Raw genomic sequence first — 17,542 nt, forward strand, 5'->3', positions numbered from 1 at the left:
TTATACACAGTATGATGTGTGCACAGCTCCCTTATACACAGTATGATGGACTCACAGCTTCCTTATACACAGTATGATGGACTCGCAGCTTCCGTATACACAGTATGATGGGCCCCGCAGCTCCCGTATACACAGTATGATTGGCCCGCAGCTCCCTTATACACAGTATGATTGGCCCGCAGCTCCCTTATACACAGTATGATTGGCCCGCAGCTCCCTTATACACAGTATGATTGGCCCGCAGCTCCCGTATACACAGAATGATGGCCCGCAGCTCCCGTATACACAGTATGATGGACCCACAGCTCCCGTATACACAGTATGATGGGCCCGCAGCTCCCGTATACACAGTATGATGGGCCCGCAGCTCCCGTATACACAGTATGATTGGCCCACAGCTCCCTTATACACAGAATGATTGGCCCGCAGCTCCCTTATACACAGTATGATGAGCCCGCAGCTCCCTTATACACAGTGTGATGGGCCCGCAGCTCCCGTATACACAGTATGATTGGCCCGCAGCTCCCTTATACACAGTATGATTGGCCCGCAGCTCTCCTATACATAGTATGATGGGCCCGCAGCTCTCCTATACACAGTATGATGGACCCGCAGCTCCCTTATACACAGTATGATTGGCCCGCAGCTCTCCTATACACAGTATGATGGGCCCGCAGCTCCCTTATACACAGTATGATGGGCCCGCAGCTCCCTTATATACAGTATGATGGGCCTGCAGCTCCCTTATACACAGTATGATGGACCCGCAGCTCCCTTATACACAGTATGATGGGCCCGCAGCTCCCTTATACACAGTATGATGGACTCACAGCTCCCTGTCATGATTTGGATGCCCCGGTCATTTACTCATCCTCCGGCGTATTCACTATTTTGTGGCACTGCCATACCTCCCAACCGTCCCGATTTCAGCGGGACAGTCCCGCTTTGGCACCGGGGTCCCGCTGTCCCGCTTCGGGCATTTAAAATCCCGAATTTGCGGCCGCCGGTGAAGCAGCCCCGCCCACTCGGGAAGCGGAAGTTGCTGACTGAAATTACAGATTGGCATTTTAATTGTCCAATCTCAGTGTGCGGAATCCAAGCCATAGCAACCAATCAGGACGCAGCATGTCGGTTCGGTGGGCGTTTCTTGCTGCGGCCTTGGTAACCGCATCATGGTAACCCGCTGTACGGGCGCACATTCCCGCGCACGCTGTGAGGAGCCGCACGCACTGACCCCAGCTCCGCCGTCCGCTCCCGGCACCATGAAGATCGAGGAGGTGAAGAGCACCACGAAGACTCAGCGCATCGCCACCCACAGCCATGTCAAGGGCCTCGGCCTGGATGAGAGCGGGATGGCCAAGCAGGCGGCGGCCGGGCTGGTGGGGCAGGAGAACGGCCGGGAGGTGAGGCTCAGGGCTGGGCATGCGTGGCTCTGGTGGGACTACAGGTGCCAGCAGGCCCGGAGATCTGGGATGCTGCCGCATCATGTCTGCACGTGTTGTTCACCACTCTGCTTGCTGTCAGTGACTGGAGACCTGAATCTCCTCCAGCTGTAGCAGGCTGACTGTTTGCTACAATGTGTCAGTGCAGGGGAAATGATCGCACTGGATGCAGTTGTAACGGAACCGCTGCTGTTTTCAGCTTCTGGATGATTAAAAGGGAAATCAGTCTTCACTGACAGCAAGTGGAGGTCTGGACGGTAGAAAAGACCTGCAGCCGACCGTGTACGAGCTGTCGCTCCACTATGATAAAAGGGGCCCTCGCCCGTCCCCCGGCCTCACTGTGTGTGTTACTCCCTCTCCCCAGGTCCACCTCTGAGTTGCCGCCGCTGCTCCTAGTGTCTGTTATTGTCTGCAGCCAATCACTTAACTCAGTTTCTCACCCAGAGTTGACGGCATGAGTCGCTGATTGGCTGCAGCGCTGTCGAAGTAACATGAGTGCTGCATATATATACAAAAGGGACTTGGCCCCTATAATAATTATACCAGCCTAAGGCCGGCGTCACACTCGGCGTAAGACAATACGCCACGTATTATACGGCCGTACTACGGGCGTAATACGGAGAAATGTCCCCAAAATATTGATCCGTAGTCAGGGTGTGTCAGCGTATTTTGCGCATGGCATCCTCCGTATGTAATCCGTATGGCATCCGTACTGCGAGATTTTCTATGGGGCTGTGCTGCATTATATTCTATGGGGCTGTACTGCATTATATTCTATGGGGCTGTGCTGCATTATATTCTATGGGGCTGTGCTGCATTATATTCTATGGGGCTGTGCTGCATTATATTCTATGGGGCTGTGCTGCATTATATTCTATGGGGCTGTGCGGCATTATATTCTATGGGGCTGTGCTGCATTATATTCTATGGGGCTGTGCTGCATTGTACAGTATGGAGCGTCGTGTGTGGCCATATTTTTTTGTTCATAATTATTGTTAACGAAACATTGTGATCAGAAGTGCTAAATGGGTGTGGTTGGGGCGTGGCTAGTTGTGAAATGGGTGTGGCCTAAAATTTGCCGCGGCGCGCGTAGCGCGCCGCTGACTTTGTCCCTCTTTCCCTTCCCCTAAAGTTGGGAGGTATGCACTGCTGCAGTGCCGCTGCTCAAACTTGTGAGTGCAGCTTCTGACAGGCCAGAAGTGAGAAGCTATGTCACAAGCGCTCAATGTAAGACTATGAGGCTATGTGCACTTGTTGCGGATTTGTGCAGATTTCCCGCGGATTTCCTGTGTTTTTTGTGCAGATTTCACCTGCGCTTTACCACCTGCGGATTCCTATACAGGAGCAGGTGTAAAACGCTGTGGAATCCTCAAAAAGAATTGACATGCTGCGGAAAATACAATGCAGCGTTTCCGCACGGTATTTTCTGCATCATGGGCACTGCGGATTTGGTTTTCCATAGGTTTACATGGCACTGTAAACCAGATGGAAAACTGCTGCAGATCCGCAGCGGCTAATCCACACCGTGTGCACATAGCCTGAGAGTGAGAAAGAGGCCAGAACGAGGCTCCCACAGACTCACATTGATTAGTGACCTCTGCGCTGCTCCATGAAACACTGGAGCCTCGGACAGGACACAAACTGCAGGAGACGGAGCCGAGCGGAGACTAAAACAGAGGAAAACACCAGAAGGGGAGTATCAGACAGGGGGCAGGGGACGGGGATTGTCAGCACCGCTCCAGCAATGAGATGAAAACTAATGCTGGAGTGGTGCTGTAAATGTGATGCAGCTCTTGGTTACTGTATGCGGGCTCCTTATACTAATACTCATAAAAGACCCCGGTGGTACGTATCAAAAGCCCCCGACCCCCCATCTCCAGCCTCCCCAGACAGCAAATATTACCTGTAATGGATCGCATATAATATCATAACTAAACATTATAATATTCAGCCCCCAGTGACCTGTCTCCCCTCCCCCACTTCAGCCCCAATACCCCATCATCTCACATCCACCCCCCCAGTGCCCTGTCCCACCTCACCCACCTTCTCCCCTCACAACCCCCAAATGGTCTCACATTCACCCTCCAGTACCCTGTCTCCCCTCCCCCACAATACCCCCATGGTCTCACATTCACCCCCCAGTACCCCGTCCCCCTCACTCACTTTCAGCCCCCACAATACCCCAACGATCTCACAGTGACATACCTGAATTTAATAAACCTAATAAGTTCCATCCCCAGCACTTACTGATGAAGTTTGCACTGCAGGCAGGACCAGGAAGTGTGAGTGTAATGCAAGGTGGGCACTAGGACCCAGCGTGCCTGAGCCAATCCCAGCGTGCACAGAGTGAAGAACTGCAGCCAGGAAAAGCTTCATCAGGTCAGACGGGGCGAAACCATTCACTGCAGGGGGGAGACGCTGCAGCCGGCCACTGTGCTAATAGACAGCCTGCAGCTTGTCAGAGGGGAGCAGACATTATACTGCTCTGCTCCTATTCTGTGTTCTGCCTCCTCACAGAAGTGGCCCTGGCTCCCGGTGGGCCCCTTCATGTGACAGGGCCCGGGGCGATGGCCCCCTCTGCCCCCCCAGTAGCTACGCTACTGATGTGAAGGCAGATGCTCTTTCCAGGAGTTTTGTGCCTGACTCTCCTGGAGACTCTGGGCCTACTGGTATCCTTAGGGATGGGGTAATATTGTCCGCCGTATCCCCAGACTTGCGACGTGCATTGCAGGAGTTTCAGGTGGATAAACCGGATCGTTGTCCACCAGAAAGACTGTTTGTTCCGGATGATTGGACCAGTAGAGTCATCTCCGAGGTCCATTCTTCTGTGTTGGCTGGTCATCCTGGAATATTTGGTACAAGAGACTTGGTGGCCAGGTCTTTTTGGTGGCCTTCCTTGTCTAGGGATGTGCGTACCTTTGTGCAGTCTTGTGAAGTGTGTGCTCGAGCTAAGCCTTGCTGTTCTCGGGCCAGTGGGTTGTTGTTATCCTTGCCTATCCCGAAGAGGCCTTGGACGCACATTTCCATGGATTTTATTTCTGATCTCCCGGTTTCACAGAAAATGTCCGTTATCTGGGTGGTGTGTGACCGCTTTTCTAAGATGGTTCATTTGGTGCCCTTGCCTAAGTTGCCTTCCTCCTCTGAGTTGGTCCCTTTATTTTTTCAGAACGTGGTTCGTTTGCATGGGATTCCGGAGAGTATCGTTTCGGACAGGGGATCCTAGTTTGTGTCTAGATTTTGGCGGACGTTTTGTGCCAAGATGGGCATTGATTTGTCTTTCTCGTCTGCATTCCATCCTCAGACGAATGGCCAGACGGAGCGAACTAATCAGACCTTGGAAACTTATTTGAGGTGTTTTGTTTCTGCTGACCAAGATGACTGGGTTGCTTTTTTGCCACTGGCCGAATTTGCTCTTAATAATCGGGCTAGTTCTGCCACGTTGGTCTCTCCTTTTTTTTGTAATTCGGGGTTTCATCCTCGTTTTTCCTCTGGTCAGGTGGAGTCTTCGGATTGTCCTGGAGTGGACATGGTGGTGGACAGGCTACATCAGATTTGGAATCAGGTGGTGGACAATTTGAAGTTATCTCAGGAGAAGACTCAGCAGTTTGCTAATCGCCGTCGCCGCGTGGGTCCCCGACTTCTTGTTGGGGATTTGGTGTGGTTGTCTTCTCGTTTTGTCCCTATGAAGGTCTCTTCTCCTAAGTTCAAGCCTCGGTTCATCGGTCCTTATAGGATCTCGGAGATTCTTAACCCTGTATCTTTTCGTTTGGATCTCCCAGCATCGTTTGCTATTCATAATGTGTTCCATCGGTCGTTGTTGCGGAGGTATGAGGTGCCCGTTGTTCCTTCGGTTGAGCCTCCTGCTCCGGTGCTGGTGGAGGGAGAATTGGAGTATGTTGTTGAGAAGATCTTGGATTCTCGTGTTTCCAGACGCAAACTCCAGTATTTGGTTAAGTGGAAGGGTTATGGTCAGGAGGATAATTCCTGGGTGGTCGCCTCCGATGTTCATGCGACTGATTTGGTCCGCGCCTTCCATAGAGCTCACCCTGATCGCCCTGGGGGTTCTCGTGAGGGTTCGGTGACCCCTCCTCAAGGGGGGGGTACTGTTGTGGATTCTGTTTGTGGGCTCCCTCTGGTGGTTACTGCTGGTACTGGGTGACTTTGATGGGTTGCGGCCTTTGGTTTCCACCTGTCCATCAGAGGCTGGGTGTTTCCTATTTTTACCTGGCCTTTCTGTCATTCCCTTGCCGGCTATCAATGTATTCAGATGTGCTCTGTTTGGTTCCTGCCTACCTGCTCCCAGATCTTTCAGGATAAGCTAAGTGCTGATTTTCAGTTGTTTGTTTTTTTGTCCAGCTTGCTTATTATGTCTCTATGCTAGCTGGTAGCTCTAGTGGACTGAGGTTCTCCCCATGTGCCATGAGTTGGCACATGGGTTCTTGTAATCTCAGGATGGTTTTTTGATTAGGGTTTTTTGCTGACCGCTCAGTCCCCTTTTGTATCGTTCTGCTTTCTAGTTTACAGCGGGCCTCAATTTGCTAAATCTATATATATCATCTCTATGTGTGTGCCTTCCTCTCATTTCACCGTCAATACATGTGAGGGGGCAACTATATCTTTTGGGGTTCATTCCTCTGGAGGCAAGTGAGGTCTTTATTTTCTCTGCAGTACTAGTTAGCTCTTAGGCTGGTGCGTGGCGTCTAGAACCAACGTAGGCACGCTCCCTGGCTATCTCTAGTTGCGTTTGTCAGGCGTAGGGCAGCGGTCAGCCCAGGTTCCATCACCCTAGAGCTCGTCCGTTATTTATTTGTACTTTGCTTGTCCTGTGCTATCCCTAGCCATTGGGGATTCATGACAGGATTCATGGTCATCACAAAGCGCAACGGCAGACAGTAAATGATGTCAGAAGATGGGCAGCGCTAACAGCGCAAGGCCAAGGGATAACACGACAGCGCAGACTCCTGTACAGCAAATAACAACGCTCAGGAGGCTGCGCTCAGCACCAAGGTGGGATTCTTGACATCTGTGCTGCGTCTCATTACGAAGGGAACTCACGCCTCCAACACAGTTTGACTGTATAAAGGGCTAAATGTTATACGTGTTTCATTCAGCGTGTGCAAGGAGAAAAAAGAAAAGAGCAACCTTTGACTTGTGCAGCACTACTGCTGCATAAGCTGTGGCTCTTCTAGTTTGTAACCCCTGAGGGTGGGTTAAAGGTTACTTTTGAAATCGGTTCAATTAGGCTTCGGCCTACACTCTGCTCCACCTGCAGAGCCCGGGCTCCAACACCGCTAGTTGCTGTCCGGAAGAGCTGGCTGCACAGAGCCAAACACCTCGCCAATGTGTCAGTGGGGTTCAGCACCGCCAGCTGTTCCCCTGCTGTGTAGCCGGCAACGTGTCCTGCGACCGCCACGCAGACACAACAGACCCAAAGCTGCCGCCAGTGCAGGCTTCGGCCTACACTCCCCTCCCCCTGCTCCTCCTCCTGCTCCTCCTCCTCCTGCTGACCCTGGGCTCTAACACCGCCAGTTGGGGCCCAGATGTGCTAGCTGCACAGAGAAAAACACCAGCCAATGTGTCAGTGGGGTCCAGCACCGCCAGCTGTTCCCCTGCTGTGTAGCCGGCAACGTGTCCTGCGACAGCCACGCAGACACAAGAACTGAAATTGAAGGGAACCTGTCCCCCCTCCCCCAGGTGTTTCTATGTTTTACAGCCACCTTGTACAGCAGTAATGCTGCATGTGTGCAAGGTGGCTCGGAAACTTATTCTCCTTGCCCATGGGGAACTGAACACGTCTAAAATGAGTCCTCTGCGACCATTAAAACGTCCCTCAGGTGTGATTTTCCTTTGTATTGACACGCAACAAGCTCCTTGGTAGCGCTGCCCGTCTTCTGCCATCATTGTTTGGCTGGCTGCGCCTCTGCGGCCGCCTTGCCCCACACAACGCCCCTCGGTGTCTTATTTATTTGTACTGCGAGGGTGTGATTGACGGGCATGAACGGTGCATTTCTTCGCCTGTCCCTCATCTCCTTCCGCCTTCTTCGGACTGTGCGGCTTCATGGCCGTGGCATGCGATAAGGGATCAGCTGACGCCGCATAGTCTGAAGCGGGTGTAAGAACCCAAGCGAGAGGCGGACATATGTACTGCGCCAGGCCATGAATCCCAGCCCCGCAGTGTTTTAACAATGTTAAAACACTGCGGGGCTGGGATTCATGGTCATCGCGAACCGCACCGGCCGACATCAAATGTTGTCAGAGGACGGGCAGCGCTAACAGCGCAAGGCCAATGGATAACACGACAGCGCAGACTCCTGTGCAACAAATAACGAAGCTCAGGAGGCCGCGCAAAGCACCAAGGTGGCATTTTTGTCAGCTGTGCTGCGTCTCATTACGAAGGGAACTCACGCCTCCAACACAGTTTGACTGTATAAAGGGGTAAATGTTATACGTGTTTCATTCAGCGTGTGCAAGGAGAAAAATGAAAAAAGCAACCTTTGACTTGTGCAGCACTACTGCTGCATAAGCTGTGGCTCTTCTAGTTTGTAACCCCTGAGGGGGGGTTAAAGGTTACCTTTGAAATCGGTTCAATTAGGCTTCGGCCTACACTCTGCTCCACCTGCAGAACCCGGGCTCCAACACCGCTAGTTGCTGTCCGGAAGAGCTGGCTGCACAGAGCCAAACACCTCGCCAATGTGTCAGTGGGGTTCAGCACCGCCAGCTGTTCCCCTGCTGTGTAGCCGGCAACGTGTCCTGCGACCGCCACGCAGACACAACAGACCCAAAGCTGCCGCCAGTGCAGGCTTCGGCCTACACTCCCCTCCCCCTGCTCCTCCTCCTGCTCCTCCTCCTCCTGCTGACCCTGGGCTCTAACACCGCCAGTTGGGGCCCAGGTGTGCTAGCTGCACAGAGGAAAACACCAGCCAATGTGTCAGTGGGGTCCAGCACCGCCAGCTGTTCCCCTGCTGTGAAGCCGGCAACGTGTCCTGCGACAGCCACGCAGACACAAGAACTGAAATTGAAGGGAACCTGTCCCCCCTCCCCCAGGTGTTTCTATGTTTTACAGCCACCTTGTACAGCAGTAATGCTGCATGTGTGCAAGGTGGCTCAAAAACTTATTCTCCTCGCCCATGGGGAACCGAACATGTCTAAAATGTGTCCTCTGTGACCATTTAACCGTCCCGGAGGTGTGACTTTCCTTTGTAATGACACGCTGCAACCCCCTTGGTAGCGCTGCCCGTCTTCTGGCATCATTGTTTGGCTGGCTGCGCCTCTGCGGCCGCCCTGACCCACACAACGCCCCTCGGTGTCTTATTTATTTGGACTGCGAGGGTGTGATTGATGGGCATGAGCAGTGCCTATGTTCGCCTGTCCCTCATCTCCTTCCGCCTTCTTCAGACTGTGCGGCTTCATGGCCGCGGCATGCGATAAGGGATCAGCTGACGCCGCACAGTCTGAAGCGGGTGTAAGAACCCGAGTGTGAGAGGCGAACCTATGTACTGCGCCAGGCCATGAATCCCAGCCCCGCAGTGTTTTAACTATGTAAAGACACTGCGGGGCTGGGATTCATGGTCATCGCAAAGCGCAACGGCCGACAGTAAATGATGTCAGAAGATGGGCAGCGCTAACAGCGCAAGGCCAAGGGATAACACGACAGCGCAGACTCCTGTACAGCAAATAACAACGCTCAGGAGGCTGCGCTCAGCACCAAGGTGGGATTCTTGACATCTGTGCTGCGTCTCATTACGAAGGGAACTCACGCCTCCAACACAGTTTGACTGTATAAAGGGCTAAATGTTATACGTGTTTCATTCAGCGTGTGCAAGGAGAAAAAAGAAAAGAGCAACCTTTGACTTGTGCAGCACTACTGCTGCATAAGCTGTGGCTCTTCTAGTTTGTAACCCCTGAGGGGGGGTTAAAGGTTACTTTTGAAATCGGTTCAATTAGGCTTCGGCCTACACTCTGCTCCACCTGCAGAGCCCGGGCTCCAACACCGCTAGTTGCTGTCCGGAAGAGCTGGCTGCACAGAGCCAAACACCTCGCCAATGTGTCAGTGGGGTTCAGCACCGCCAGCTGTTCCCCTGCTGTGTAGCCGGCAACGTGTCCTGCGACCGCCACGCAGACACAACAGACCCAAAGCTGCCGCCAGTGCAGGCTTCGGCCTACACTCCCCTCCCCCTGCTCCTCCTCCTGCTTCTCCTCCTCCTGCTGACCCTGGGCTCTAACACCGCCAGTTGGGGCCCAGATGTGCTAGCTGCACAGAGAAAAACACCAGCCAATGTGTTAGTGGGGTCCAGCACCGCCAGCTGTTCCCCTGCTGTGTAGCCGGCAACGTGTCCTGCGACAGCCACGCAGACACAAGAACTGAAATTGAAGGGAACCTGTCCCCCCTCCCCCAGGTGTTTCTATGTTTTACAGCCACCTTGTACAGCAGTAATGCTGCATGTGTGCAAGGTGGCTCGGAAACTTATTCTCCTTGCCCATGGGGAACTGAACACGTCTAAAATGAGTCCTCTGCGACCATTAAAACGTCCCCCAGGTGTGATTTTCCTTTGTATTGACACGCAACAAGCTCCTTGGTAGCGCTGCCCGTCTTCTGCCATCATTGTTTGGCTGGCTGCGCCTCTGCGGCCGCCTTGCCCCACACAACGCCCCTCGGTGTCTTATTTATTTGTACTGCGAGGGTGTGATTGACGGGCATGAACGGTGCATTTCTTCGCCTGTCCCTCATCTCCTTCCGCCTTCTTCGGACTGTGCGGCTTCATGGCCGTGGCATGCGATAAGGGATCAGCTGACGCCGCATAGTCTGAAGCGGGTGTAAGAACCCAAGCGAGAGGCGGACATATGTACTGCGCCAGGCCATGAATCCCAGCCCCGCAGTGTTTTAACAATGTTAAAACACTGCGGGGCTGGGATTCATGGTCATCGCGAACCGCACCGGCCGACATCAAATGTTGTCAGAGGACGGGCAGCGCTAACAGCGCAAGGCCAATGGATAACACGACAGCGCAGACTCCTGTGCAACAAATAACGAAGCTCAGGAGGCCGCGCAAAGCACCAAGGTGGCATTTTTGTCAGCTGTGCTGCGTCTCATTACGAAGGGAACTCACGCCTCCAACACAGTTTGACTGTATAAAGGGGTAAATGTTATACGTGTTTCATTCAGCGTGTGCAAGGAGAAAAATGAAAAAAGCAACCTTTGACTTGTGCAGCACTACTGCTGCATAAGCTGTGGCTCTTCTAGTTTGTAACCCCTGAGGGGGGGTTAAAGGTTACCTTTGAAATCGGTTCAATTAGGCTTCGGCCTACACTCTGCTCCACCTGCAGAACCCGGGCTCCAACACCGCTAGTTGCTGTCCGGAAGAGCTGGCTGCACAGAGCCAAACACCTCGCCAATGTGTCAGTGGGGTTCAGCACCGCCAGCTGTTCCCCTGCTGTGTAGCCGGCAACGTGTCCTGCGACCGCCACGCAGACACAACAGACCCAAAGCTGCCGCCAGTGCAGGCTTCGGCCTACACTCCCCTCCCCCTGCTCCTCCTCCTGCTCCTCCTCCTCCTGCTGACCCTGGGCTCTAACACCGCCAGTTGGGGCCCAGGTGTGCTAGCTGCACAGAGGAAAACACCAGCCAATGTGTCAGTGGGGTCCAGCACCGCCAGCTGTTCCCCTGCTGTGAAGCCGGCAACGTGTCCTGCGACAGCCACGCAGACACAAGAACTGAAGTTGAAGGGAACCTGTCCCCCCTCCCCCAGGTGTTTCTATGTTTTACAGCCACCTTGTACAGCAGTAATGCTGCATGTGTGCAAGGTGGCTCAAAAACTTATTCTCCTCGCCCATGGGGAACCGAACATGTCTAAAATGTGTCCTCTGTGACCATTTAACCGTCCCGGAGGTGTGACTTTCCTTTGTAATGACACGCTGCAACCCCCTTGGTAGCGCTGCCCGTCTTCTGGCATCATTGTTTGGCTGGCTGCGCCTCTGCGGCCGCCCTGACCCACACAACGCCCCTCGGTGTCTTATTTATTTGGACTGCGAGGGTGTGATTGATGGGCATGAGCAGTGCCTATGTTCGCCTGTCCCTCATCTCCTTCCGCCTTCTTCAGACTGTGCGGCTTCATGGCCGCGGCATGCGATAAGGGATCAGCTGACGCCGCACAGTCTGAAGCGGGTGTAAGAACCCGAGTGTGAGAGGCGAACCTATGTACTGCGCCAGGCCATGAATCCCAGCCCCGCAGTGTTTTAACTATGTAAAGACACTGCGGGGCTGGGATTCATGGTCATCGCAAAGCGCAACGGCCGACAGTAAATGATGTCAGAAGATGGGCAGCGCTAACAGCGCAAGGCCAAGGGATAACACGACAGCGCAGACTCCTGTACAGCAAATAACAACGCTCAGGAGGCTGCGCTCAGCACCAAGGTGGGATTCTTGACATCTGTGCTGCGTCTCATTACGAAGGGAACTCACGCCTCCAACACAGTTTGACTGTATAAAGGGCTAAATGTTATACGTGTTTCATTCAGCGTGTGCAAGGAGAAAAAAGAAAAGAGCAACCTTTGACTTGTGCAGCACTACTGCTGCATAAGCTGTGGCTCTTCTAGTTTGTAACCCCTGAGGGGGGGTTAAAGGTTACTTTTGAAATCGGTTCAATTAGGCTTCGGCCTACACTCTGCTCCACCTGCAGAGCCCGGGCTCCAACACCGCTAGTTGCTGTCCGGAAGAGCTGGCTGCACAGAGCCAAACACCTCGCCAATGTGTCAGTGGGGTTCAGCACCGCCAGCTGTTCCCCTGCTGTGTAGCCGGCAACGTGTCCTGCGACCGCCACGCAGACACAACAGACCCAAAGCTGCCGCCAGTGCAGGCTTCGGCCTACACTCCCCTCCCCCTGCTCCTCCTCCTGCTTCTCCTCCTCCTGCTGACCCTGGGCTCTAACACCGCCAGTTGGGGCCCAGATGTGCTAGCTGCACAGAGAAAAACACCAGCCAATGTGTTAGTGGGGTCCAGCACCGCCAGCTGTTCCCCTGCTGTGTAGCCGGCAACGTGTCCTGCGACAGCCACGCAGACACAAGAACTGAAATTGAAGGGAACCTGTCCCCCCTCCCCCAGGTGTTTCTATGTTTTACAGCCACCTTGTACAGCAGTAATGCTGCATGTGTGCAAGGTGGCTCGGAAACTTATTCTCCTTGCCCATGGGGAACTGAACACGTCTAAAATGAGTCCTCTGCGACCATTAAAACGTCCCCCAGGTGTGATTTTCCTTTGTATTGACACGCAACAAGCTCCTTGGTAGCGCTGCCCGTCTTCTGCCATCATTGTTTGGCTGGCTGCGCCTCTGCGGCCGCCTTGCCCCACACAACGCCCCTCGGTGTCTTATTTATTTGTACTGCGAGGGTGTGATTGACGGGCATGAACGGTGCATTTCTTCGCCTGTCCCTCATCTCCTTCCGCCTTCTTCGGACTGTGCGGCTTCATGGCCGTGGCATGCGATAAGGGATCAGCTGACGCCGCATAGTCTGAAGCGGGTGTAAGAACCCAAGCGAGAGGCGGACATATGTACTGCGCCAGGCCATGAATCCCAGCCCCGCAGTGTTTTAACAATGTTAAGACACTGCGGGGCTGGGATTCATGGTCATCGCGAACCGCACCGGCCGACATCAAATGTTGTCAGAGGACGGGCAGCGCTAACAGCGCAAGGCCAAGGGATAACACGACAGCGCAGACTCCTGTGCAACAAATAACGAAGCTCAGGAGGCCGCGCAAAGCACCAAGGTGGCATTTTTGTCAGCTGTGCTGTGTCTCATTACGAAGGGAACTCACGCCTCCCACACAGTTTGACTGTATAAAGGGCTAAATGTTATACGTGTTTCATTCAGCGTGTGCAAGGAGAAAAATGAAAAGAGCAACCTTTGACTTGTGCAGCACTACTGCTGCATAAGCTGTGGCTCTTCTAGTTTGTAACCCCTGAGGGGGGGTTAAAGGTTACTTTTAAAATCGGTTCAATTAGGCTTCGGCCTACACTCTGCTCCACCTGCAGAGCCCGGGCTCCAACACCGCTAGTTGCTGTCCGGAAGAGCTGGCTGCACAGAGCCAAACACCTCGCCAATGTGTCAGTGGGGTTCAGCACTGCCAGCTGTTCCCCTGCTGTGTAGCCGGCAACGTGTCCTGCGACCGCCCCGCAGACACAACAGACCCAAAGCTGCCGCCAGTGCAGGCTTCGGCCTACACTCCCCTCCCCCTGCTCCTCCTTCTGCTGACCCTGGGCTCTAACACCGCCAGTTGGGGCTCTAGGAAGACAAGCTAGAATAGGTCCCCATCCTGGTTCCAGTACCGTCAGCTGGTTCCGGGCAGAGCCTTTGGCTTAGGTGCCTCCCTCTGGGTATCCGAGTTCCACCAACGTCAGGTGGTCCTTGGTAGTGCTTTCAGGCACGGGTACCTCCTGCTTAGTAACCGGGTTCCAGTAACGTCAGCTGGTCCACGGTAGTTCCATTGGCTCTTGAACCTTCGGGTAGCCATCCGAGTTCCAGTTCCATCAACTGTTTCTCGGCATTTTCTCAGCCTTCTTGTACCTTCTGCTACATTTCCAAGTTCAAGACCCTAAAGACGATGACCCGGAAGACCACCCCTAAGATGATGACGACACCAGAGACGACAACCACCGAGATGACGACGACCCTGGAGACGATGACCCTGAAGACGACCCCGATGACGACGACCCCGATGACGACGACCCCGGAGACGACGACCCTGGAGACAACGACGACAACCTGGAAGACCGAGAAGCAGAAGAACAAGAGGCTGCAGAACAAAGAGCAGAAGAACATTAAGCATAAGACTAAATATAAGAGCAAAAGATATTATCTAAATTATAAGCAGAAGAAGACTAAGCAGTGTATGGGGGTGAGTCCGTTCCTCCTCGTGGTGCCCCTGGATAAAGCCTGATGCTGCAGGCCAAACTGAACGCGGACAAATGTAACTCTTTTGTGACAGGCAGAACGGAAGGTGTAATCTTCAAACTTTTATAGATAACAACTACGGGAATGCCTGTCACAAATAAGAATATGATGAAGAAGTTGAATATGAAAAAGATAATAGTTAAATAAAAAGAATATGAACAATGTAAAAAAAAAAAATTATAGGTAGAAGAAGAAGAAGATGAATAAGGTGAAGATAGTTGATGTCAAAGACGCTGATGATGAGGATAATGAAGAAGAAAGTGTGGGAGAAGTAAAAAAGAAGGTGAAGGACGTGGAAGTAGTGAAACATCAATATCTGACAAAATAAAAAAAAAAAAAATAGTCAAAATCTTTCTCACGCCGAACGTCATAACAAAAAAACAAAAAAACCTGCTATTCTATTTGTTTGGGCTAAACCTCTGTGCCTTTAATGTCTCCGCCACCTCCCCCAATACATCCTACATTATTCTTAGTTGTTTTCCTTCATGTAGAATTAACCTACAAGGAAAGAAAGGGTTTATTTTAATTCCGATATTTTCGTCCCATTGACTTGCATTGGGATCGGGTATCGGTATCGGATTAGATCCGATACTTTGACGGTATCGGCCGATACTTTCCGATACCGATACTTTCCGATATCGGAAGGTATCGCTCAACACTAGTGATCAGCAGTCCTACCAGGTAGATTACTGCAGAACCCTTTCCTTCTTTTTCAGACTTGTCATTTTTAAAAGTTTTTTTCTCTTGTATTTTTCATAGCTAATTTCCTTTTTCCCCTCACTCCAAGAAAGATGTTTCTTTTCAGATCACTGATCCACAGTACAGATATGCAGTCACATTAGGCTTCCATGTGTAAAGCGACATGGAATAAATGGCGCTACAAAAATTAATAATAATAATAATAATAATAATAATAACTGTGGCTGACACCGGGAACAGCTGACCGATGGAGGTGCTGGGTGTCGCATTCCCACCGATAAGACATGATAACTTATCCTAAAGATCGGACATCAGTGTTAAAGTCCCAGATCAGCTCTTTAAACATTAAAAAAAATGTATAACTGACAAAATATGGTTCAAATAAAAATCATATATGGATGCATCAGAATTTTAATAATTTTCAATAGATTTCCATCTACTAAACCCATTCAAGTAGTGCATGCTGTGATTGCAAAATACATGTGTGTTTTATAGGACCAAGTGAATAGATTTATATCCACGCTGTAATATGAACCGAAGAAATACATAAAGAAGTGATAAAAACAAAAGAGGAAAAAGTGCCTTATACAACCGAAAACCTTGATCCAGTCCCTATAACAATCGCTCAATAAAGATATGAAACAATACCTAAAAAAAAAACCATTTGCTAGTATATAAGATTCTACAGAGGGTCCGGGCTGTGACATTGCAATGTGACCCTGTAAAATGCGCTCCAATCTGCCATTTTTAAAGAGCCAAACAGCATCTTCTTCCATACATTGGAGTGAGGATCGCTGCTGACTCTGCCAGGGGCATCACATTATTGTCAACGCGTTTCAGTCACTCCAACTCCTTCTTTAAAGGGAACCTGTCACCCCCAAAATCGATGGTGAGCTAAGCCCACCATCATCGGGGGCTTATCTCCAGCATTCTGTAATGCTGTAGATAAGCCCCCGATGTTACCTGAAAGAGGAGAAAAAGACGTTAGATTATACTCACCCAGGGGCGGTCCCGTGCGGTCCGGTCAAATGGGTGTCTCAGGTCCGCTCCGGCGCCTCCTATCTTCTTACGATGATGTCCTCTTCTGGTCTTCACGCCGCGGCTCCGGCGCAGGCGTACTTTGTCTGTCCTGTTGAGGGCAAAGCAAAGTACTGCAGTGCGCAGGCGCTGGGCCTCGCTGACCTTTCCGGCACCTGCGCACTGCAGTACTTTGCTCTGTCCTCAACAGGGCAGACAAAGTACGCCGGAGCCGCAGCGTGAAGACCAGAAGAGAACGTCATGGAATGAAGATAAGAGGCGCAGGAACTGGACCTGAGACGCCCATCGGAGTGGGACCGCCCCTGGGTGAGTATAATCTAACGTCTTTTTCTCCTCTTTCAGGTAACATCGGGGGCTTATCTACAGCATTCCAGAATGCTGTAGATAAGCCCCTGATGCCGGTGGGCTTAGCTCACCAGCCATTTGGGGGGTGACAGGTTCCCTTTAAGAGAACTATACATAAAAACCATACATAAAAAATGTATATTTTATAATACGCTTTGCTTATATATCACCATCATATTCTGCAGCGCTTTACAGACATTATCATCACTCTCCCCATTGGGGCTCACAATCTAGATTCCCTATCAGTATGTCTTTGGAGTGTGGGAGGAAACCCACGCAAACACGGGGAGAACATACAAACTCCTTGCAGATGTTGTCCTTTCACCCAGGACTTGAACCCAGGACCCCAGCGCTGAGGAGCAGCAGTGCCGTGACACTGGCAGACACTCTTGGCTTTTACTAGATGAATGGGGGCTTTGGATATGTCTGCGTTTTTACCTTTCTGCCATATATGAGAAACATATACTGGAAATGCAGAGTGAATACCACATTACAGCAGCAGATATGGAAAGTTCAGAGTAAGCCAGACCAAAAACAGACGAATGCAATCCGATAAAAAAAAATCAGATTGCACTCTGACCAATGTTAATTTATGAGATACAGCTCATCTGCGATTTTTTCCTCAGCTAAAATCGGACTGAGAAAAAAATTGCAGCATGCTGCGATTTGCCACATACAGTGGGTACGGAAAGTATTCAGACCCCTTTAAATTTTTCTCTCTGTTTCATTGCAGCCATTTGGTAAAATCAAAAAAGTTCATTTTTTTCTCCTTAATGTACACTCTGCACCCCATCTTGACTGAAAAAAAAAGAAATGTAGTAATTTTTGCAAATTTATTAAAAAAGAAAAGCTGAAGTATCACATGGTCATAAGTATTCAGACCTTTTGATCAGTATTGAGGAGAAGCCCCTTTGAGCTAGTACAGCCATGAGTCTTCTTGGGAATGATGCAACAAGTTTTTCACACCTGGATTTGGGGATCCTCTGCCATTCTTCCTTGCAGATCCTCTCCAGTCCCGACAGGTTGGATGGTGAACGTTGGTGGACAGCCATTTTCAGGTCTCTCCAGAGACA

At 51.4% G+C, this 17,542-nt stretch overlaps 1 protein-coding gene across 2 annotated transcripts in view; it reads left to right on the forward strand.

Annotated features, from left to right (window-relative positions):
• The first annotated feature begins 964 nt into the window (after window positions 1-964).
• The window catches only part of TRPT1 (tRNA phosphotransferase 1), a 42,116-nt gene continuing 25,538 nt past the window's right edge, over window positions 965-17,542 (forward strand). Inside the window, exon 1 of one of the 2 annotated variants that reach the window (XM_077287602.1) lies at window positions 965-1,403. In XM_077287602.1, coding sequence (XP_077143717.1) covers window positions 1,173-1,403 — 231 coding nt within the window. In that variant the 5' untranslated portion in view covers window positions 965-1,172. The remainder of the gene's footprint in view (window positions 1,404-17,542) is intronic. The other variant, XM_077287603.1, reaches the window with a different exon arrangement.

This window comes from Ranitomeya variabilis, chromosome 2 (assembly GCF_051348905.1).
Source record: "Ranitomeya variabilis isolate aRanVar5 chromosome 2, aRanVar5.hap1, whole genome shotgun sequence".
NCBI lineage: Eukaryota > Metazoa > Chordata > Amphibia > Anura > Dendrobatidae > Ranitomeya > Ranitomeya variabilis.